Here is a 25,439-nt window from a genome sequence, read left to right on the forward strand (position 1 = left end):
TTGGAAAATATTCAACAAAGCCATTTCCATTTATGGTTTTTTTTTTTTTTTTTTTGACCGATTTCAAGAACACTATTAGCTATCTTTCTCTGAAAACTAAGCTATTGAGCACCCGGCCACTTCCTTCCTTCTTTAGTTCCTAGAAAACTAAATTTTCTAGTTTATATTCCCATTACAATGTCAAACCATCTATGCTCAATTGTCCATTCAGCTTGCTCTGTATTATACTCACCATGTCTGCAGTCCTTGCCTCCAAAGCCTATGGGACACTCACATATAAAGGAAGACCAACCCACAATACAGGTGCCACTGTTCTTGCAAGGATTTGAATCACAGAAGGAGTGCTTAGCATGACAACCTGCAGACATGACAGAGGAACAGCTCAAGTGGATACAAAGGACCAAACAGTTAACATGGAATAATTTCTCTTTTTAACCTTCATTCCCAACTTTTCTAGACTGTGAAAATATGCTTTGGAATCTTTTTTTTTTTTTTAATTTGATTTATATGCCGCCCTTCTCCGGAGACTCAGGGCGGCTTACAATGTGCTCAGCAATAGCCTTCATCATTTTGTATATTTATACAAAGTCAGCTTATTGCCCCCACAATCTGGGTCCTCATTTTACCTACCTTAGAAAGGATGGAAGGCTGAGTCAACCTTGAGCCTTGGCGAGATTCGAACCTGCAGTAATTGCAGGCAGCTGGTCTTAATAACCAGCTTAATAACAGGGTGCCTTAAACCCCTGTACTACCAAGGCTCTTCAGCTTGATGATAGGCAGAAATAACTCCTGTTATCAGAAATCCCTGGTGTGAAATATTACCTTTCTTTCCAATTGGAAGGATCTAGACTTAGTTATACTTAGGGTAGACATACTGCAAACAAGCAGTAGAGACCCCCTAAGGCAGAAACCTAAGGACTGAGCTGGTAATACATTCCTGACTTGGCATATGAAGCATGTGATTCCCAAGACATTCATAATGGAGATGGAGAAGGTACAATTCACACTAGATGTCCAGATAAGATACAGTGTCTTTTGCCATTTGGTCAACTTTTCTTGTGCCAGAATTCTTAGTGAAAGAAGTCAGCTAACATTGCTTTGGTCTAAGATGATGACTTGGGAAATCACAGTTGTTGTTTCTTTATTCCAAGAATTTTTAATCCAGGTATTTGTGATACTGGATTGGAAAAAAGAGAAGATGTAGAAGAGGAAAGATCATGTATTAAGGATGATTAAACAGTTGACCTTACCTATGGAAGTCCCATTGTTTGCGATATATGAAGCCAGGTCAATGTGTTTACTATCAATGTACAAGTCTCTCATACAGCCCACAAACTCTCTGTGCTCCACTGGAAAATTTTCAGGCAGATTGGGGACCCCTCCAAGCAGCAAAGGCCCTGTAAGGTCCAGAGATCTGGAGGAAAAAAAGACCCAAGAGTAGAATTTGTAACAGTTGCTCTACACACACACACACACACACACACACACACACACACACACACACCCCAATGCAACATAAATCTGTTTTTGCAATATTGCATTTAAGTTCAAAATGGAAAAATGTGGTCAATCAGCAATTTTTGTTTTGGTTTGTTTTGGTTGCTAATGCTTATTGAAAGACAGAATCCACGTAGCCAAAAGCTGAGGTATGTGAAGAGGCTGCTGTCCATCTTTATTGAGTACACACAACCAGCCAGCTGCTTCTGAAGTGCATATAAGCCAGAGATGGAGATGTATTTCTCTCCTACCACTAACAATTGTTGACAATTGGGTGGCCTAAAAATTTGATAAATAAGTTCCAACTTCCATTTGGGGCATGCTAATTCTGACACGGTGATAATGCTGAAATCCTCAGGATAGATAACCCTTGACAGATCTCTTCTTTTATCTGATTCCCTTGTCAAATCATCCACATTAGTGGCTATCATAATGTCTTCTGACAACAAATTCCACAAGTTAATTAAGCAGTGTGTGAAGAACGGAGGTTTTCTGTCAAAAAACTTCACTAGATATCCCCTAGCCTTGGCCTTTTGAGAGAGGAAGACCCACTAATATTTAGTCAATACTGGCAAATTGGTAATGTTGGGTGAAGATATTAGAGTATTTTGTTGTAAAATAACTTTTTCTCAACCAGTTTAAGTATTCAAGCCCAAGCAATTCCATTGCCACACCAAGCAGGAAGTTTCAAGATTATCTGCCTGACAGAATAGCATATCCCCCACCACCACCTTGGCAGGTGTGGAAAAGCAATTCAAGACAAGGTCATCAAACTTCAACTACAGTTGCTTTGCAAGCTTCCTTAAGCTAGGCAAGGGTTGAATAACTGCCTGCAGAAAGCAGGCACCATATGAGTAAAGGTGAAAACATGGCTCACCCTGCAGAGCTTCCTCTTTCCCTTTTCCAGGGCTCACTTAAGCATGAATTAGAGCAGTGATGGCTAACTTTTTTTCTCGTTGTGTGCTGAAAGCGCATGCACATGCATGCCAGCACCTATAATGCAATGTGGGGGGCCCCCGTGCATGCATGTGCGACACCCCCACCCCCTATTTTGGGCCTAGTAGGCCTCCCTGCAGTCTCCTGGGCCCAAAAATGGGCCATGTGGGGACACTGCACCCCCTGCGCTCCTCCCTGCTCCTCACATGCACGTGCCCCCCGCCCCTCGCACATGTATGTGCATACCCTCCCACACATGCACACGTGTTTTCTGCATGCACCCGCCGGTGCATCCTGAAAATCAGCTGGCCGGCAGGAGGTGCGCGTACATGCGGGTTGGAGCTGAGCTGGGTGATGTACAAAGGGCTCCATGTGCCAGCTGTGGCATGCGTGCCATAAGTTTGCCATCATGGAACTACAGTGAAACTGTGAAAAAAAGACGTAAAGGAAAAAAGGACAGCACAGGACAGGGAAATGGACTCAGCACCTTTTTACTTTAGCTGAAAATACAAAAGACTCACTTTTTGGAACTGGACTGCACTCCCTCTGCTGCACAGGAATAGTTCCCAATCTCGTTGCCAAACTGTAGTGCCAGAGATGTATCACATTTGTCCACTGTTAGAATGGCCACTTTGTCTGTGGAAGGTCCTTGCACTGAACCCAGGGAGTTTATTTTGGGCTGAAATGATAAAGCAAGGCTGAATAGGTATTGCCTTAATACCAATGGTACATTTCATCTGGCTTAAGGAACACTCCACTATTCTAATTCAGAATTCATCTAGATGATACCTTTCTACTTATTTTTTTTTTTAAATAACCCTACACTTAGACAACTAGCATACACACACAAACCGGTGTTTCTTGATACTCCATAGGAAGAGCTGTCGCCATATTTGTTTAATCATTCAATAGATAGTCAGTGTGGTGTCAAGTTTCCCCCCAAAAGTAGAAAGTTTTATACATGGTTGCCACTCTCATGGGAATGAAAAGTCTTTATTCTCTCTTTCTTGCTTTAATACACAAAAAAGAAAAAAAAACATGAAAAGAAAAAGAAAACAGAAACAATAAAAACATTCAGGAACTTGTTCAGCTTATTTTAAAATAAATCATAAATGAAGTAAATCACATAAAAATATTAATTAGTATTTCCATTTCATTGGTAAAGAATCCACTTATAAAATTAAAAAAAAAACACCCTCATATATCTGTGAATTTGGATTGTACTATTTTTCTAACACTGACTGTACCTTCTTTGTTGTTCACCAGACCCTTCTTGAAAATCTATAATTTTTTCTAGATAGCTATATAAATGTAAGTATATAACTGAAAAATGCATTTACATGTTTAAACTCTGTTGATCTTCGGAATGCCATACTAACTGACTTCTTAAAAATATTGCACCTAAATAGGGCAACATGAGGACAAGCCCAAGGTGAGATAATTTAATAGGGTGAGATCACTACAAAGTACTTTCTCTCACTCCTAGCCTTGGGGTCCAATTGCCCAGTGACAGCAGAACCCGGAGCACTGAAGGCGAACCTATGACATACATGTCAAAGATGACACACCACAATGTTTTGGTTGACACATCAGTGTTCACCAACACCCAACTGTTATTGAAAGCATGTCCCATTCTCACATGGTTTTCACAGGCTACAGAAGCCATCCAAGAATGGGGTATACTCAGTGGTGGGATTCAAGTAATTTAACAACCGGTTCTCTGCCTTAATGATTTTTTCCAACAACCAGTTTGCCAAACTGCTCAGAAAATTAACAACCGGTTCTCCCGAAGTGGTGCGAACTGGCTGAATCCCACCACTGGGTATACTCTCAGTTGGCTTCTGAACCCAGTGGAAATTATGTGAGAGACTGTGTTCTTACGGGCTTCCAGACCCTCCAAAAATCACACAAGAGCAGGGTGTACTTTCATACAGTTTTCAGAGGCTGCAGAGGCCAAAAAGGAGCATTCTCCAAAGCTGCTTCAAGAAGGAAGGCCTTGTATGATCTAGAGCCGCCTCAGGCAGAAAGAGAATGTTGCCTGAAAGTAAGTGGCATATGACAGATCCTGAGGAATGCTGGGCTGCAAGGGGAATTGTGCCATTCCCCAAGGTTCACATGCCTTGGGGAATGACGCAAGGCAGACTTATGGGGTGTCAGCAGTGGAGCTAGGGCTGAAGTTGAGGGGCTAGGGCTGCTGGGCCTCTACTTCATGCCCTGCCTTGGAGTTGTTGCCAAGTTCCACTGTTTGGGATAGCCAAGAGGAAACAAAGGCAATTCTGTTTGGGGATGTGTTTGTGTTTGTGTGTGTGCGTGTATGTGAGAGACAAGCTAGCAGAGTCAAGTTTGGTATTTTTGGATTTTTAGAAATACTGAGCACAAAAGTTTCACCATCATTGACCTGGAAGAAATGCAAAAAGTGCCAGTGGGGAAGAATTTGACAGAGTGGTACTATTTTCTTTGTAGCATTGTGCCATTTGTAACTTGTATGTTTACCAACTATTTACTCTATTTACTTATCTCGTTTACATCTCACTGCCTCCTGTGGAAATCATAGTACCAAAAGGACATACAAGCATTTTTTTCCATGCTAGCATTGGCCCAAACCAATTTGACTTATTTTTATTAATGTTTTTACACCGAATACCTTAGGCTATGCTTGAGAAGGCAGTCCTTATTGACTTGGCTTAGGTTCACCCATCTGCTAAGTCATAACCAGGTTTACATCATTTTGCTTTTGTGTGTTGTGCGGACCCAGCCATTTTCATTTGTACCCAAATGAAAATGTACTCACATGAGGTCTTCTCATTATGTGTCAATGGTTTGTCTTACAAAACATAGTTTAGTATAATGTTGAAGGCTAGTCACTTTCTATGTGACAAAAGAATTTGGGAGGTGTCCTGGGAAAAAAAGAAGACTGGAAGACAACTTGTGCTCCAAATGCAACCAGCGTGAAGAAGAAAACCACCACAACACGAAAATGTTTGTGCCTACCTTGTTGTAATAATGAAGTTGCACCGTATGCCATTGACCGTCACTAACCCCTCCTGGTACAGATGGAGAAACAACAGTGCTTGATTCCCCTGCAAGGCAGAGGGATATTAGACCCACAGCAAGTAGATTGGGATGACATTTGTGTCTATGGAGATTCTCAGTCATCCAGTTCATGGTTGTCCCAAAGGTGCTTTTTCAAGAAGCAAGTGGAAGTTCTTGTTTTGTTTCACTTCTGATCCGAGAAGCTTCTTCAGCTCTTCTTCAGAAAAACCAGGAAGTCCAATCGCCTTTAGAAAAAAAACCTTTGGGACATGACATTTGTGTGTTCTTCATTCTCTACTCATGGAGGGAAAGCCCAGATCAGAATTGCAGCCCATAAGCTGTTAAAAAAGTAACACTTTTTCCTATGTAGGGCAATCCTGACCCTGAAGACGATCCGAAGGAATTTTTTAAGAGGGAATTTTAAAAAAGAAATAAAGAATGCCCCAAGTTCTTGTATAAATTCCATTCATTTGGCTTTTTGATTAATCCAAGAGAGCTACATTAATGTTTGGCAGGAACATCATTTGTCAAAGTTTGGTTATATAAATGTTCATATGTCAATACTAGTGTGATGACAATACTACCAATACTAGCGTAAGCCAACGTTATAAGAATGCTCTGTACACACACACAAATACATAAGGAAAAAAAGAGGTTGCTTGGATACACAATACTCCTTTAATGTTTTCTGCATTAAAAAATCCAGAATGTTGTGAAAGAAAGCATATTGATTTTACACTTGGTATCAATATTTATGAGCTTTACTCCATCTAGATTCATTAGGGAAAGTAACAAAAATGTCTTCCTTATCAGTGTTGGCTATATTATCCCTGTCCACCAATTTGTCCCCTTTATAGTGCAAAACAGAGGAAGTGCACCTGGTGTCCCACTTTTCAGCTCTATTCAGTTACTTTTGTATACATAAAAATGGGTTATGTATGGAATAACCAAGGGCTACCCTATTTCAGGTTGTTTGTGTTAGTTACCTACAGTACTGTTTCCAAAGCCTCTGCACCCTTTGAATGAGATTTTAGAGATATAGAGATAATGTAAATTCTTGCCTGCTGTTCCTTCTTGCCCCCTCTCTTTTGCAGTTAACTGTTTTTGATGCTTGGTAAATAAGCATCAAGGTATATTTTTTCGCTAGCTGAACTTTCATAAGTATAACTGTAGATCTCCACTTCTTAACCTATTCTTTTTCTTATTTGAGAAGGTGAAAAAACAACAGATCTGATTTTTATTTTCTGCAGCTAAGCAAGTAATAAGACTGCAGTCTGCCTTACTGACGTTTTTAACTCCCTGGAAATGAAAACCAATTTCTGAAATACAGTGGCTATATTTAGGTGAATTCCATTTTAAAGTTGAAGAACCCATCATATTTTTTTGCATAATCAGATAGGATCTTGTGAATAAAGGATGTGGTTTGGAGCATTACTATGTCGCATGACAGTAAAGGGTTCAAACCGCAGCTTAAACAGAACATGGCTTCCAGCATTAACATTTGTTTTGACAGCACTTGAGTCTTTGTAACTTGTAGACCTAATATGATATGTGGACATATAAGCAGATGAATTCAGAGCTGCATGTATAGATATACTATCTTGCCACCTTCCATGTTCCCCCCTTATCGTGTCATTCAGACATATATCTTTATGTTGATATACATGTAGTTTTAAATTTTTCTGGGTTATCATCCCAGAATCAGTGAGATGACGCAACTAAAGAACAAACTGGCATTTTTGTACAGATCATCCATGCAAATTTAATGGGTAAGAACCAGTGGTGGGTTTCAATTTTTTTTACTACTGGTTCTGTGGGTGTGGCTTGGTGGGTGGGTGAGTGTGGCATGGCTTGGTGGGTGTGGCAGGGGAAGGATACTGTAAAATCTCCATTCCCACCCCACTCCAGGGGAAGGATACTGCAAAATCCCCATTTCCTCCCGATCAGCTGGGACTTGGGAGGCAGAGAATAGATGGGGGAGGGGCCAGTCAGAATTTTTACTACTGGTTCTCCGAACTACTCAAAATTTCCGCTATTGGTTCTCCAGAACTGGTCAGAACCTGCTGAAACCCACCTCTGGTGTGAACACAGAATATGGTATATTAGCCTACAGACTAATTCTCTGCAACCCTTGCAATTGATTAAAGCAAGCAGTCCTACAAAGATTAGCAACACCTGCCAACTACAATCTTGCATAGAGAAGTTTTCTGCAAGTTGAATTATGGACCACATTAGAAGTTGCAGGCTGAAGTGCTTGTTTTGAAATGAAATGCCTGAAGGTTCACCAACCTCTGAAGCTTCAAAATTAGAACACCGACTGCCCATTGTCCACAGCAAATGACTATTTCAAAAAAAACTGTTGAAAGAGTGCCTAGTGCAAAATACAGTATTTTGTTTCTTTGTGTTTGCCTGGCTACTGGTGTCTAAATTTTCCTGTGGTTGGAAATGTGACTACCACTTTGTAATAAAGGACTATTCTATTTGTCAAGCGACTGTCAAGGGTCCCAAGTGTCTTCATTTGCTGCATTAGAAGATTTTTCAGATAATTCATCAGTAGTTACTAATTTTGAAAAAAGTGCAGCTTCTATAAGATTCTCAACATAAAAAGTCTATTTTATAGTGAGTACCATTCTTTTATTATTAAAATGGCAGCTTCTTGAGGACATCAGTGAGGAAAGCATGGACCCATCTGCCACACCCACCTGTAGAGTACTTCAGCTGGACCTGCCCATCAACAATCTCTACAGCCAGAAAGTCATGCTTCTCGTTCAGACGTCCATTGTAAATTAAGAGACCACCACGCTCTACAGTGGCAAATCTAGTGATGAAATATAAAGAGTTAGAATTTCCACAGCTAAGTAAACTAGATAAATTTTTGACAAAGTTAGGACTATAGGTGAATGATAAATCTTCTGTATTTTTCATTCAATTTTTCCTGGTACCGTACTCAAGTCAGCTGGTGTAATTGCCAGTTGGTATTATGACTGCAGAAATAATTATATTACTATCAAATCATCATTGAAGAGTAGATCTGTCATCTCTCTCCCCCCCCCCCCGAACTGACAAGATAGAACCCAACTAATCACTTTACCACATTTTAAAGAAACCCGCACTTGTTGAATTTCTGCTCGGTTTATATTTGAGCATTTGTTCAAGGAAAGTGAAAGTTGCCAACAATTATAATCATTCTCCTAATATTTTTTTTTTTAATTCTCACACATGTGGAGATACTTCAATAGAACTAATATCTTGGGAATTTCCCCCTCCCCAATATGAAAAGTCAGAGCAAATATATAATGGAGTTCAGCAAGATAAAATTCAACACCATCAATTGCAGAAAAAGGCAGTTCTTACAAAGCTGCTTCTTAGCAGAACTTACGAAAGAGAAAGGCTCAGGTGGAACCTCTGGCGCAAACCTCGAAACATGACAAAAGATTTGGGAGGAAAAGAGCGTACAGATACTTCACAGAATGGTTTTTCAAAGCCCCCTGGGGGACATTGACATTGGAAACCTCCATCTGCAGAGTTGGTGCAAGTGCCTCCATTCCTACACACTCCAGGAACACAACGTCCTGCCCGGCTATCCACTTCACAATTATCACCTATTGGGAGAGAAGAGGAGAAGAAATGAAATGACCAGAGGGCCTCTGAGACAGACTAAGGCAAAAGTTTTACAGTAAAAGAAAGAACTGGGGTTCCTGTCATATAAGAAAATACTACATTATATTCTGCTGTGTTGCATTACGTTACGTTACGTTACGTTACGTTACAACCATGCTATGCCATATTTGTATTTCTGGTGGGATCTCAATGCTCTCTCCACTGTCATAAATGGCCCATCATTTGGTTAAATGGCTACATCTCATCTCTATAAAACTACTGGACCTACTAAGATGGTTGTCTGAAAAGGCTATTAGATCTATAAGGATTCCAGATGCCCTAGGAAGGTTTGTGATTAATCCTACCAACGTTTCTATCAATACCCTAGTTGTTACATGGAATAGGGTATTTGCTGAAGTAATTGACACTATCACTCCCCAGGGTCCTCTCTAGTCTGTTTTAGAGGACTTGAGGAAATAGAAGTGATAAGACAAGAGTGTAAATGGACGACAATGTGGTTCAAATTTGATAAGGCAGTGTGAAGCCAATTTGAAATAATAAACTTTGATGAGATCTGCAGCAACTCCCCCACCTCCACTATTTCTCTGTGCTTATTGCCCCCGTTTGCAGCCTGTTGAATCATTTCAAGTTGGGAGAGAGCTGATTCACATTACTAACCACTTCCTTCCAGAATTTGATCCCCAAATTCTAATAAGTTAGTTTAGAATAGAATAGAATAAATAGAATAGAATAGGATAGGATAGGATAGGATAGGATAGGATAGGATAGGATAGGATAGGATAGGATAGGATAGGATAGAATTCTTTATTGGCCAAGTGTGATTGGACACAAAAGGAATTTGTCTGGGTGCATATGCTCTCAGTGTACATAAAAGAAAAGATACATTCATCAAGAATCATAAGGTACAACACTTAATGATAGTCACAGGGAAACAGTCAATATAAATCTTAAGGATACCAGCAACACGGTTACAGTCATACAGTCATAAGTGGGAAGAGATGGGTGCTAGGAATGATGAGAAGATTAATAGTAGTGCAGATTTAGTAAATAGTTTGAAAGTGTTGAGGGAAGTATTTGTTTAGCAGAGTGATGGCATTCAGGAAAAAATTGTTCTTGTGTCTAGTTGTTCTGGTGTGCAGTGCTCTATAGCGTCATTTTGAGGGTGGACGTTGAAACAGTTTATGTCCACGATACGAGGGTTTGTGATTTATTTTTGTTTAAGTGTGTTTGTTTGCATGAAATCTCTTCTGGTCAGACCATCCTGGTTGCTGCTAGTGAAGAAAAGTGAATTATGGGACTGCCTGGTAACTTTTTTTACTTAGTTGGATCAATTTAAGTGTTTGACACGTGGCCAAGTTGTTTGGAGGGTATGTTCTAACATCATTGCACAATGTAGCTTGTAACCTCTAGACAGAAATTGTTAGAAAATTCCTTTGTAAACATCAAAAAGACCACTCTGAGCAAAAGCAGGATGTCTCTTTATCTAAAGGAAAAATCAGATTAGACTTCCAAAAAAACCTTGCCACAACACCTTGCAGCACCAAATTGACTTTGACTTCTGATGAAAGCTTATTAAGGTCAGGCATGGTTAGGATAGGATAGAGAACCACTGGGATGTTCCAGAATGGCAGTCTAGAATGTATAGAAACATATATAGAAAATGTCAATGGCAAATTATGTCCATATTATTGTCCATGTGGCAACATGGATGTTACATGCAAGTACGGATGGGATTACCAGCAGGAATGCTTGACTCAAGGGAGTTTGTTCTTTGAAAAAGCCTGCAGTGGGTCTTTAAAAAAAAGTAATTAGAGGTCAATATTCAAACATCCACAATTGAGTAAAATGATTGAAAAAGTGATGGTAATCATGGAGGAAACATTGCAATTCAAGTGGGATTTCTCCTGATTGAACGGCCAAGTTTCAGAGTTGGCTGCTCTCATAATGGATGTCATGGATATTTTTGTTTGAGGAAGTAATATATTTAGTGTAGAAAATTAGGTACTCATATATGTGAAGAAATTCTCCAGTTAACAGCACCGGAAAATAGAATCATGATTTCTGTATAGTTAATATTGAGTTTTAAATCCTGGGCCTCTTCCTTCTGCTATTTCAACTCAAAAACTATATGCCTACTTGTGACTGTTTTAACATATTTGGGTCATCAGTCCCTTGTTTACAAAAAAAATATATATTTTCTGGTTGGCGAATCAGCAATACCTATTTCACCAATTTCAGGCTTATACTAATGGAGAAACGATTTCTCTTTCAGTCTTTCTTGAATTAGTGGTTTTTGATACTGTGGCATGCTTCTGGATCCTCTCAGAGTTCAGGAATTGAAGATACTGGTTTGCTTTGGTACCATTTAGCTCTCTGTGGTAGATTCCAAATGGTGTGACTTAAAACAGGTTTCCCTCAGAACAGAAGCTATTTTATAGGATCCTTCGGATTACATTCTACCTCCAGTGTTTTTCAACAGTCACATGAAATGGCTGGGGAAGCTTGTTGATGTGATATTGAAAGCTGTAGCATGATATTAAAATCTACCTATGATGATTTTGTCATCATCGCTACCATTCTCCATAAATGCAATTGTGAAAAAGTGATAGAGAGAAGAAGTATGAGATAGTTTTAAGTCATTGGGTAGCCGTAGAAGGTATCCTTTTCAAAGACAATATGCAATATGACAATCATGCTTGTGACTGTATAAATTGTATGATTTGTTTCTGGCATTGGACATTAACAGTGATACACCCATTAAAAGTCAAACTGTAGACTTCCTGTTTGCTGCTGGCCGCCGCCAGACGTTCCTTTGGGATCGTCAGCTTCCACTGCCTGTCAGAGCCGCCTTCACAACGGAACGGCGGCTCGAAAAAACTCCGTTTCCATGAGGAAACGGAGATAGAGCCGGCAGGGGTGGGTAGAACTCTCTGCAGAGTCCCAAAAGTTTTTCTTTTTCTTTTGGGACGGAGCGGATGAGATGCCCCATATCCCCAGCCGTCGCTCCGGGCTTTGGGAGACCTCTGCGAATGCAGAGCCAGGCGTCAAGAGCAAGCCTGTGAATTTAACAGATTACTTAAAGAAAATGTGAGCTGGATCTGTAATACTGAACCGCAAGTATTCTACTTATCTTTTAAAAATAAAAAATAACTTAAGAGAGAAGAGGAAAGGAAAGGAGGGGAAAAAAGTTTTTTAAAATGGCGTTTGCAGCAGCTGGAGAAGAGGCAGAAAGGAAAAGTCTTTCTGTTTTCTATTATTACAATGTAGCGGAATAAATACCACTGGCTACATTTGTAGACAAAACCTCGCTCCTGTGTTTTTCTTTCTTTTTTTCTTCCTGGAGACTTGATATTGTTGTTGACTGGAAAGAAGTCTTTTTTCTTGTTTTTTTTTTCTTTTTCTTTTTTTTTCTTTTTAACAAAGCCTGCCTGGGCGGAAACATGGCGCCGAGACTTACAAAGTCAGATAAACAAGAAGGGGGGGGGATTCCCTCACCCACAATTTAAAGGAACAAGTTTTAACTCTTCAGTCTCAGAAACCTGATTTTGATATAATAGAATTTCTCTTAGAGGAGATTGAAAGAAGGGATGAGATTGTGAATCAGCATCTTGAAGAATTTAAGCAGGAAATTAAAGAACTGGTAAAATCTAAGTTTGATTTTTTGGAGCAAAAAATTTTAAAAGTGGTTAATGGTTTTTCAAAATTTATGATACAGTTGGATACAAATACTAATTTACTAGAGTCTAAAATGGATGAAATTCAAGATAAATTGGACAATAGAATTCAAAAAATTGAAAATGATTTGATAAACACTCAGGATAATAGCTCAGAAGAAAAACCTAAAATGGATGCTGACCAAATGTCTGGTAATGTAGAAAATCTGCAACAGAGGATTGAAAAAGAGGTTCTCATGGTCCAATATAATTTTACAGAATATGCGATAAGACTGAGAGGTTTGCAGGAAAATAATAGAGATGATTTAAGGAAAATATCTTCTGAAATTCTAGCTGGGATTTTAAAGGTTCAACCTGAGGAAGTGTCTTGTAGGATTGACAGAGTTCTCAGAATAAATTCCTGGATTGCTAAGCAAAGGCAACTGCCTAGAGATGTGGTGATTTATTTTACGGACAAGGAAATTAGGAATAATATTGTGCAAAATTCTTTTAATTCTAATTTGCAATTGTATGGACGAAAGATATGGATTTACAAGGAACTCCCACCTAAGATATTAGCAGAAAGGAAGAAATTTGGTTTTCTGGTGTCTGAGTTAAAAAAGAGAAATATATCATATAGGTGGAATGCCCCAGTTGGTATTATACTGAGACATCAAGGAGAAAGATATCAGTTAGATACTATTGAAAGAGCGGAAGAATTTTATCAAAATAGGTTGAACATGAATTTAACTTCTTCAGGAATGATACAGGATAAGCAGAAGGAGCTGGAAATAAAGGGAAAATATCGAATTACAGAGAATGTACCAGATAAATTGCCTTTGGATTTACCGGACACCCCAGCTGGATTATCTACAAATTTGAGAGAAGTGCCATCTGATTTTAATGTGATGACATATCAAGGCAAGCATGGAAACCAATTAGGGGATATACAAGGGATAAAAAAGAAACATGAGACATCAAAACAAAATCAATACGACCAATCTACAAAGCAGAATGAAGACCGACCAGTTGACACACAATCTGTAGAAAAGAAACCAGGATCGAAGTCAAACCCACAAAAAGAAAACAAAAAAAGAAATAGGTTGTATAAAAATAGAAATTTCTAACTCAAGCAACAGTGAAGCCAGTGTCTTTAAAATATGAATGATTATGTGAAAACATAGAGGAGGCGACATATTGGTCTATATCATCCTGAGGATAGTGGCAGATCTCTGCATTGCCATAATTTTGGGACGTGGAAAGAGCCTCAAACTGATGGATTTGAATTATCTACTTTGATATTTCTTTTTGTGTTGATAAACATATTATAATTATCTTGAATCATAAGGCAAGAGAATCATGCTGGGGCATGCAGAAGATCCGGTTGTTACCCACTACGATGATGGAAATCAATAATCCTGATGAAACCCATAATTATTATTATATGGAATATAATTATAATGTCACTCGGGTGGTTGTTTTTACTTTTATACATATAAGAAGATATTTACTACTGATGGGGGCAGATATGATTGAAGATCTTGAATAAACTGTTGCATCAGCAAGCTATGTTACCCTATTATGGATGCTGGTTTTAACAATCCAGTGGAAAGACCTCAAAGAAGATATTATATGGACTATAAATTTAAAGTTATTGTCTTTTCTTTTTTTTTATTTAGACATAATGGAATATATATATATATATATTTAAGTAGTGTGGGCAGTGAATTAAAGATATTAAGAATTGTTGTGTATGGTAAATTTGTAGGACAGTGGGTGAATAAGCTAACTACAGACTGATTAGTTTAAGAAAAGGGATTTTTAAGAGATATATTTAGGGGAGTGGAGGAAATGGATAGAGTGGAATAAATGTTAAATTAGATTTTAAGGGGAGGTCGCTTTGAAATGTTATAGTAATATATATAGAAGATTAAATATTAAAGTAGGATTTATCGTATAGTTTTAAAGTGGAAGGTGGTTTTGAATTGTTGTAATAATATATAGATATAAAACACTATTATGTTAAATTAGAAGTTATTTTATAATAGTTATAGTATAATGTTTTTTTTGTTTTTTTTTGTTCTCTTCTTTTCTGAAATGTATGGATAAAGGGGGATGTTATGATATTTATAATATTTTTAGTAAGTAAAGGTCAGTATTTTGACGAGGGAGTAAGTAATCTGTTATGAATTAGGGGTTTTTTTGTTACGAAGAAGTCACAGGGGGGGATGGGTGGGGAGGGGGGGTTAGGGAGGGGGAGGGAGAGGGGGGGGAAAAGGGGGAAAAAATTTGTATTTGAAAACTTTTTCAATAAAAAAAAAAAAAAGTCAAACTGTAACTGCAATCTACAGATTTACTCTAAAATATATAGCTTCTGGGCAACTGTACCATATGAAGTAGGGCTGTATGTGGTGGAGCTAGAAGTCCCTAGTCATGGTGGCTAAAAGCAACTCCAATATATCTGCAGGGTGTCAAATTGGGGAATATTGTTCTTGAATCATTTAGCCCTGCCTATATTGTCATTTGCCTGAACAGCCATGTGATGGCACTATTTACCATTCAATATATGTGGAATTTGCAACCAAACTATCAGCGTTCACATGCATCATCCTTCTGACAAGCCAAACTCCTCACAATCTTCACCAGTATAAAGTATGTCAGGTAGCCTTGTCATATTTCCTTTCAATAAGAATGAAGAGTGATAGAAAGGAGTTTTCTCTTTACAAGTGATAAATTAATTACACTGTACCGACAATGGCTTATTTTTGGCCAATGGACAAATCAAGAAGGTGGCTTCATTTTGGCAGTCTAAAGTTTGATCTGGACAGAAGGAGGAGAAAGAGAAGGAGTAGAAGAATAGAAAGAGAACGAGAAGGAGGAGGGGGAGGAGCACAAGAGACTAAGGCTCTTTTACACAATGAGATTTCATTCTTTCAGATGATGTACTGGAAAGCTTCATTCAGCATAGTATATGTGAGGTCAGACAACTGTTTCAATTGCTAAAACTGAGAGTTTAGTCTTCTTTAATTAAACTTACATTTAACTGAATCATACTCATGATTAAAAATAATCTACACAAGATAGCAAAAACCTCAGAACCTGCATGGAAATTCAACACAGATCTAAATCCAACAGGGAGAAGGAAAAATGGCTGCCTACCAGATTTTATCCTAGAAAGATAATCAGATAGTAAATGCAAAAACTGTTCCTCTTTACCTTCCCTGAAGGAATTTTGCCCCATTTTACAACCTTTCTTGCCACAGTTGTTATGTGAGTCACTGCAGTTGTTAAGTTAGTAACGTGATTCTTAAGTGAATCTGGCTTCCCCATTGACGGTGCTTGTCAGAAGGTCGCAAAAGGTAATCACATGACCCCGGGACATAGCAACCATCCTAAAATATAAGTCAATTGCCAAGCAGCTGAATTTTGATTACATGACAACTGGGATGCTGCAATGGTTGTAAGTGTGAAAAACAGTCATGTCACTTTTTCAGTGCCATAGTAACTAAATGAACTGTTGTAAGTTGAAGGCTATCAAGGTTGACTCAGCCTTCCATCCTTCCGAGGTTGGTAAAATAAGGACCCAAATTGTTGGGGGTAATATGCTGACTCTTGTAAACTGCTTAGAGAGGGCTGTAAAAAACACTGTGAAGTGGTATATAAGTCTAAGTGCTAAGCTAAGTGCTATTGTAGTTATGGAAAGTCTAACCACAACCTCTTGGTTGGTTAATGTGTTTACTAAACCTTAAAAAAATACCCTAAGTAAATCAGTTCTGGCTAATACTTGGATGGCAGAGACAGGAACTGTGAGAAGGCATCACAAGTCACTTTCATATTCTTGAGAAGGAAACTACATGGACAAGTCCACTGAGTAGTGAAATTAAGCTTGACTTAATAATAATAGCATTTAGACAGAGGTGAAATGTAAAATTTGTTACTACCGGTTCTGTGGGCATGGCTGGGTGGGGGGGTTAATGTGATTGGGTGGGCGTGGCCAACTTTTTTTTTTTTTAAACTTTTCAAAGCATTTTTTCTAATGCTTTGAAAAGCCACTGCCGATCAGGCAACTCAGCTGGGATCATCAGAGACTTTTCAAAGCATTTTTTTTACCACCTCTTCGGCCAAAATGCTCGTGTGGCTCAGCTGGGGGGGGGCAGGAATTTTTGCTACCGGTTCTCCGAACCACCCGCTGCCATCGCTACTGGATCGGGCGATCCGGTCCAAACCAGGAGCATTTTACCCTTGCATTTAGACTTATATACTGCTTCACAATGCTTTACAGCCCTCTCTAAGCGGTTTACAGAGTCAGCATATTGCCCCCAATATACTGGGTCCTCATTTTACCTACCTCGGAAGGATGGAAGGTTGAATCAACCTTGAGCCTGGTGAGATTTGAACTGCCAAATTGCAGGCAGCCAATAGCCAGCGGAAGTAGCCTGCAGAACTGCATTCTAATCACTGCACCACCACAGCTCTTAAGGCAGTATTAGAATATGGAAGTAACTACTCAAGATGACATGAGATTTTATGTGGCTTTAAAGAGTGTTCCAGAGATAGAGGCCACTATAAAAAGGCCCATGTATTTCCAATTGAGAAAATATTCTGCGAAAATTCTCCTTGAGATGTTCAGACAGGACAAACAGAATCAACTTTGGCAAGGCGGTGCCTAGGAGTAATTATGTTGATATCAATTTCCAGAGAAAAGCAGCAAGGGTAATGGGACCAGTTAATGTCCTGTTGATTAGCTTTTCAGAAGCACTTAGTTGAGAAACTGTGATGGAATAGATGGGCCTTTAATCAAATCATGTAGACTTACTTTTCTCATGCCCTTACATCAGTTCATTTCTAAGCAGCTTGCCCGACACTAACACCATATAAAGCAATGCAGTCTGTGTTGGCAGGGGGACAGAGATCGACCTCGAGGCACCTTGTTTGTGGGGTGCCGCAAGGGTCGGTCCTCTCGCCCCTCCTGTTCAACATTTATGTGAAGCCACTGGGTGAGATCATCCATGGTTTTGGGGTGAAGTTCCATCAGTACGCTGATGATACTCAGCTGTACATCTCCACCCCGGACCACCCCAATGATGCCCTTGACATGATGTCCCGGTGCCTGGAGGCCATGCAGATCTGGATGGGGAGAAACAAGCTCAGACTCAACCCCTCCAAGACCAAGTGGCTGTGGTTTTCGGCATCCCGGTATAGCCAGCTGGCTCAATCACTGACTATTGGGGGTGAGATCTTGGCCCCCTCAGAGAGGGTTTGCAACTTGGGTGTCCTCCTGGATAAACGGCTGTCTTTAGAAAATCATATGACGGCTGTGGCTAGGGGGGCTTTTTATCAGGTTCGCCTGATTCACCAGTTGCGTCCCTTTCTGGACCGGGACACCTTGCACACAGTCACTCATGCCCTCGTCACCTCCTGTCTGGACTACTGTAATGCTCTCTACATGGGGCTCCCCTTGAAGAGCACTCGGAGGCTCCAACTGGTCCAGAATGTGGCTGCATGGGTGATTATGGGAGCGACACGGCGCACCCATGTAACACCTCTCCTGCACGAGCTGCACTGGCTCCTGGTGGTCTTCCGGGTGTGATTCAAGGTGCTGGTTACCATCTTTAAAGCGCTCCATGGCTTAGGACCTGGGTACGTACGAGATCACCTTCTGCCACCAATAGCCTCCCACCGGCCAATACGCTCCCACAGAGAGGGACTCCTCAGGGTGCCGTCGGTCAAACAATGTCGACTGGCGACACCCAGGGGGAGAGCCTTCTCTGTGGGGGCACCTGCCCTCTGGAATGAATTGCCCCCGGAGATAAGTATGATCCCTGACCTACGTACCTTTTGCTGTGCCCTTAAGACTTTATTGTTTCAACAGGCTGGGCTGGCTTAGAAAATGAATTTTAATTGGGTGTTTTTAGTTTTTTAATATAAGGGCCAAATTATTTAATATGTTTTAAACTGTTTTTAAATTTTATAGATATGTTGTTTTACTGTGGCTGTACACCGCCCTGAGTCCTTCAGGAGAAGGGCGGTATAAAAATTTAAATAATAAATAAATACATAAATACATAAACCCAAATACACAGGTTCCCGGGACTGTTGGGACATAAAACACAGCTCTTTCTAATATCTTTAAGAAAGGTGGAACATTGGGTGTAATAGTTTTCATTCCTGTTTTGTGCTTTTCTCGCCTATAGTAGTTTGCCTTACTCAGCATGATCCCACTGAGGATAATAGAAAAGAGCAAGTGATATGATCCAGAAAGGAACTGGATTTTATATGCCATGATTGCATTGTCTCCTATAGCTCAGCTCATTAAAGATGTAGGTTTGCATCCTGGCAACTGTAAGAGTTTCCCTGCTGCCCAATGGCAATCCATCCTAAAGTGCTAGATCTTATTGCTGGGTTGCTGGTGGGTTCTCCCAGGCTTACGGTGCTGCAGGATTTCAGCTGTTATGATCTTGGGATGGTGTTCAGAGGAGCTCAGGATTTCATGGCTACGACAATCCTGAATTTGTCCCAAGTTATCTCAGCTATGTCTACTAGAGATGGCCACTTGTTAGATCTAATGTTTACTTTAGAGCAGATGGCACATGATCTAGATATGGGAGGGATTGTCACTAATTCCTAACTGTGTTCAGATCATTTTCTAATTACGATGTACGTTACTGAAAATTCTGATCTCTGCAAGGATGATTTGGCCCTATTTGAACAGTCAGCCCCAGCTGCTTGATAGATCCAGATGGCTTTTTAAAAGTGCTTGGAGATTTTTCTCAGCAGCCTGGTAAACACTTCCACTCTGCATCTGGAACAAGAAGATAACCAGGGCACTAGATGTGATTGTTTTTCTCTTGGATGACTGATCCTGAGGGGCAACCTGGGTTTATCAAGGAGTTCCAGCAAAGGAAATAAGTGAAGATGATGGGAAAAGCAGATTCCTTTCAGTCTGAATTCAGAGCCAGGAATTCAGCTTTCTCCATTTTGTTCTTGATGTCTCAAGTTAGGTCCACAGGGAGGAAGTGACAGGGAAGGAAATATATGAACCCTTGACACCTTTTCTAAATGTATGACCTGAAAACCTCTTAAGGGTTCATTATTGTTGATTTGGTTACCTCTTCATAAGACCAGTACAGAGGAAAGCTTTTTGTTGCTGTCAGTGGCAATCTCAAACTCCTTTTGACAAGGGGAGGTATAGTTTGAGAAACTGATCCCTTGTTTGCTGTTCCTCTTCACAAAGTGTATAATTTTTCCTTGTCTGCACAGTAAATGTGGGAAATCAAATCCTAAATGATGCTAAGTCTGGTCAATGATATCTCAGTAGCTGTCTTGGCAACAAACATCATTGAAATGTGCTTGCTTCCCTTTCTCTAATGTTCAAAATGCCTACGTTCTTTCAAAATGCTAAAATGGAAGAAATTCTATCTTTTTAATACCCTTTTGTGTTATTTTTGTCTTCCTTAAGCATTTTTAAAATATATATTTAGAATTAAATACAATGTAATTTAGAATATAAGTGGGGGTTTTTTTTGCATTTTTAATTTAGTCTACTTTGGTTTTTAAATGTTTTTTTGAAAACAAGTTCTATGTTTTTTGAAAAATATTTCAAAATATGTGAAATATGTGTCTTTTGAAAAATATTTTATTTCCATGGGTAATTTAGTACAGGATTTTTTGCTTTTCTTTTTCCCTTCACTATATACCAGTAGATCTTTTTATATTAGGTTTATATTACATATAAAACTCACTTTTGTCTTTATTTTGGTTGTTTAACTTTACATTTACATTTAATGCACAGTCTTTCACATTCATGTGAAAAATATGGAAACTGAATTGTCTTTTTAAAATACATTTACATATTACTATAGTATTTGATTTTAGATTTTTTAAAATTAGAATATGCATTTTTATAAAGATTTTCTTGGGTTTGCCCTTGAATTTTACTTTTTTAAAGAATGCCTCCATCAAAACCTGTATGTATTTTCATATCGTATACTTAAAAATTTGTAGTGTTGCAGGCATTTCCTCTGATATATACTTCTTTGCAAACAATTTTCCCTAATGTATGTCTTATACTATGCAATTTTCTCTTGTGTATATATTTTTACACTTTTGTTTTGATGGGGAACTACATTATAAAATACAATTTACAGGAAGGTGAAAATGAATTGTACTGTATTGTACAATATATATATATATATTAGTTCAAAAGTTCAAAAGCAATATATATGCTAGTTCAAAAAGTAAAAATTGTAGGAGTGTGTTTTAACAGGCGAACCAAATCGATTTTCCTTTCTTGCTGAAAAAGCAAATAGCATATCAGCAGTACATATGTCTCAAAGAAAGAAATATTATATTTTGCCTGGATACAAACATAAAATGCCATTCATATAGATAATTCTGTATATAGATAAATTTTCGGAAATATATAGTTGCCTAAATCCTCTCATTATGCTTATTCTTATGGGAAGACAATGAGATCAAATCATTGAGAAAAGTTGGCAGCTGTAATTCAGCTGAAACTTTACAGCACTACCCAACAATGATACACTCCATATATTCATTGTTGAATTTTAATTCTGGATCTTGTCAAAATTTAGAGGAATGACTGCAGCAAAAAAATGAGCAAAAAGTACTAATAATAAGTTGAAGAAGTGGCAGTTTCCTTTGGTATTTAAACTATGCAATCCTGCAGATTGCTTTAGAGTTAAGGAATAATACATGGAATTAGACTTGGTGCTAGTTGGTTGGAATTTGGTAGGAAAGGTGTATCGTGGAGAAACCTCAGCTTGCAAAGGTCTGTAACTAGAGGACTTCAAGGGATAAGAACCTAATGGACAGAACAGCAGAACTGGAAAGGACCTTGGAGGCAGTGGTGGGATTCAGCCAGTTCGCACCACTTCGAGAGAACCGGTTGTTAACTTTCTGAGCAGTTTGGTGAATTGGTTATTGGAAGAAATAATTAGGGCAGAGAACCGGTTGTTAAATTATTTGAATCCCACCACTGCTTGGAGGTCTTCTAATTCAACTCCCTGCTCAAGCTGGAGACCCTATAATATTTCAGACAAATGGTTGTCCAATTTCTTCTTAAAAACCTCCAGTGTTGGAGCACTTGCCTTCTGGAGGCAAATAATTCCATTGATCAATTGTTCTATCAGGAAATTTCTCCTTAGTTCTAGGTTGCTTCTCTCCTTGACTAGTTTCCATCTATTACTTCTGGTGATGCCTTCAGGTGCTTTGGAAAATAGGCTGACCCCCACTTCTTTGTAGCAGCCCCTTAGATTTTGGAACATATCACCCCTAGTCCTTCTTTTCATTAAACTACACATAACCAGTTCCTGCAACCATTCTTCATATGTTTTAGCCTCCAGGCCCCTTATCTTCTTTGTGGCTCTTCTCTGCACTCTTTCTAGAGTCTCAACATCTTTTGTATATCATGGCAGCCAAAACTGGATTCCATATTCAAGTTTGGTCTTACCAAGGCATTATAAAGTGGTAATTAACACTTCACGTAATCTTGATTCTACACCTCGGTTCATTCAGCCTAAGACTGTGTTGGCTTTTTTGGCAACTACAGCACACTGCTGGCTCATATTTAAGTGATTGTCCACCAGGACTCCAAGATCCCTCTCATAGTACTATTATTGAGCCGGGCACCATCTATTTTATACCTATGCATTTGGTTTTTCTTGTCTAAATGTAGAACTTTACTTTTCTCACCACTGAATTTCATTTTGTTAGATAGGGCCCAGTGTTCAAGTCTGTCAAGATCCTTCTGTATCTTGAGCCTATCTTCCGGAGTGTTGGCTATTCCTGTCATCTTGGTATCTGTAAATTTGATAAATTTGATGATCTATCCCCTCATCTAAATCATTGATGATATTGAAGAATACTGCGCCTAAGACAGTCTTGGGGTATCCCACTGCATACTTCCATAGAATAGAATGGAATGGAATGGAATGGAGTGTAGTGTAGTGTAGTGTAGTGTAGTGTAGTGTAGTGTAGTGTAGTGTAGTGTAGTGTAGTGTAGTGTAGTGTAGTGTAGTGTAGTGTAGTGGAATGGAATGGAATGGAATGGAATAGAATAGAATAGAATAGAATAGAATAGAATAGAATAGAATAGAATAGAATAGAATAGAATAGAATAGAATAGAATTCTTTATTGGGCAAGCGTGATTGGACACACAAGGAATTTGTCTTGGTGCATATGTTCCCAGTGTACATAAAAGAAAAGATATGTACATCAAGAATCATAAGGTACAACACTTAATGATAGTAGATGCACTTAATCCATGTAGATGCAGTTCCAATAAGGAAAGAATCTGCAAAGAAATTAATAGTTAGTGATAGCTGTTGGGCAGTTTAGAGCATGTAGGGAATTTAAAATTATGAACCTCTGCTCAAATGATGTTTCTCCTAAGGAGCAGAGAGGCAGAAACAAAACCCAGTAGTTAATAAAGACATAAAAGTAAGGAGTTATGGCAGGGGTGTCAAAGTCAAGGCCTGTGGGCTGGATCAGGCCTATGGGGTTCTTAAACCTGGCCCATTGGGCCGCCCTGGAAACGGTGAAGGACTGTCCTACGGTGCCTCTGCCAGTGAAAATGGAGCTCAGGAGGGCCTCATGTGGCCCTCCTGAGCTCCATTTTTGCTAGCAGAGGGTTGCAGGAGGCTGTCGCAGCCGAAAATGGAGTTCAGGAGCCCATTTTCTCTGGCAGAGCACTCGGGACACCACATGTGCCCCTGACATAAGTCACATTGAGCTGGCCACGCCCACCCTGGCCACACAACCCCGGTCCCCCAAGGTGAAATACAACCGTGATGCGGCCTCAATTAAATCGAATTTGACCCCCCTGAGTTATGAGGTTGAATGCTTGAGATCCATGTCTGGATGAGGGGAAGGGAATAGAAGCCAAGGTTTCAGCTATGTCTGCAGGGTTGAGATTGTCAGAATTAACCACTTAATGTGTGTTGTGATATAAGTCCCCGAAGGGTGGGGCTTGTATCATGATGCTCCATCCACCTTCTTGCCAGTTCCTCCCCACCTGCCATAGATGCTGCTGCAAGGAAGCTCAGGGGCTATAAAGAACTCAGGTATATCGCTTGGCCAATGGAGTGAGAAACAGAGACTAGCAGGTTTTCACCTGTAAGGAAATTATTCAGTAAATTAATTGGGGGAAGGCTGATGCCTGATTGGATGAGATGGACCAGAATAAAGGAGTCTGAATACAGAAGCAAAGATCCCTTAAGACACTGCTACCACTGATGGGCTGGGCAGGAGAATTAATTTGTTTACATCTTGTATTGAGCCTTTAAAGTCTTAAAGGTTCTAGCAAGGGAGCACAGCTATTGTCTTCTTTTGATTGAAGAGCAGCACTCTGTGGCAGACCTGATTTGGAAACATGGGACTTTTGAAAGCACCATGTAGTGAGGAATTGCTGAACTGACATACATTAAAAAGTTTCAAGCAATTTGAGAAAGTCTCAACACACAGAATGGATTGATCAATTGTTAATTGATAAGATACTAGCAGTCTGCGTCATGTGTAATCTGCAGGGCCGATTTATTTCTGCTTCCTAGTTGCCTCCACCTTTCCCATATCTCCTCAGTGCAGCCACTCCGTGCAGCGGATGACATGAAACGCAGCTCATAACAGCTGATGCCTTCTCATAAAATTTGTTAAGTTGGACAAGGTATTACCAGACTCCCTCTTGTTTTTTGCCCCCATGGACTAATATGGCTCTTCTCCTGTCTAGGATGGTCCATCCTCTTCCATTAAGTGCACAGTTTATGGAGCAGTGGGGTGGGGGGAAGGGGACACTGGCCTAGCCAGCCTGCTCAGTTGAATCAAGCCTGTCGATCAATGCAATGACAGATGTAGCAGCCAGATGATTGTCCCTTTAAAGAGACTGCTCAGTCTGTTCATGGGGGGGGGGGGAACGGACGGGACGACACGTGTGGGGGAGGGAAAAGGCTGCTAGTTTCTCAGTTTGGTAAGACTCAATGAATTCAGTACATCAATAGCTTAATGTTGTTTGGTTCTTTACCTGCCTGGGCTAGACAACCTATTATATACCTGTGTGTCATTTGTTTTCTACTTGGATTAAGACGGGCAGCTATACAAATGTTTTAAACAAATAAATGCAAACAATGAAGTTCCTAATTAGAGGCTTGGTTTTTTTCTTTCTTCGCTTATTAGGTTTGCAAAGGTTGAGAGAGAAAAATTGCCCCCTAGAGCCTCTCCCTCCATCTGGAAATTAGATTTCTTTTAAATCAACTGCAAAGAAGTTAGTTTGCAGATGGTTTTGGGAGCCAGTTTACTGAACCCAGAACAGCTGTATCATATTCCGCAAATCAAGCAGGTTGCCCTGTTCTGCTTGGGCCTCTTTGAATTGCAGAGTACATTGCCATAGGAAAATACATAGGTCAGACGCTACCCCCGTTTTTGTGTCAAATGTCACAAATAGTAATTCCCTCACGCACCCACCCCCAGGAAAAAACAAACAAACCCACAGGATGAGAGGTTAAAAATTGCTATATGTAAAGTGTTTACTGATTAAAGCAGACAACAATTGGGGGAGAGAAAATGGCATTTGGAGACCGATCTCCAGAACCATCAGATGTTTGCTTTAATAGGCAAAAAAGTAGATCAGGGGTGTCAAATCCGCGTCGTCATGTGAGGTATCGCAACTTTTTTCCTCTTCACTA

At 39.6% G+C, this 25,439-nt stretch overlaps 1 protein-coding gene across 1 annotated transcript in view; it reads right to left on the reverse strand.

Moving 5' to 3' along the window:
• The window catches only part of CELSR3 (cadherin EGF LAG seven-pass G-type receptor 3), a 109,514-nt gene that overhangs the window by 48,816 nt on the left and 35,259 nt on the right, over window positions 1-25,439 (reverse strand). Inside the window, exons 3-8 of the mRNA XM_070933621.1 lie at window positions 8,846-9,068; window positions 8,169-8,284; window positions 5,425-5,513; window positions 2,955-3,112; window positions 1,251-1,414; window positions 233-358 (exon numbers count right to left, since the gene is read on the reverse strand). Of these exons, the coding sequence (XP_070789722.1) occupies window positions 233-358; window positions 1,251-1,414; window positions 2,955-3,112; window positions 5,425-5,513; window positions 8,169-8,284; window positions 8,846-9,068 (876 nt within the window). The remainder of the gene's footprint in view (window positions 1-232; window positions 359-1,250; window positions 1,415-2,954; window positions 3,113-5,424; window positions 5,514-8,168; window positions 8,285-8,845; window positions 9,069-25,439) is intronic.

Source organism: Pituophis catenifer, unplaced genomic scaffold, assembly GCF_029215685.1.
Source record: "Pituophis catenifer annectens isolate HBS135680 unplaced genomic scaffold, rPitCat1.0.hap2 SCAF_2, whole genome shotgun sequence".
NCBI classification, from domain to species: Eukaryota; Metazoa; Chordata; class Lepidosauria; order Squamata; family Colubridae; genus Pituophis; species Pituophis catenifer.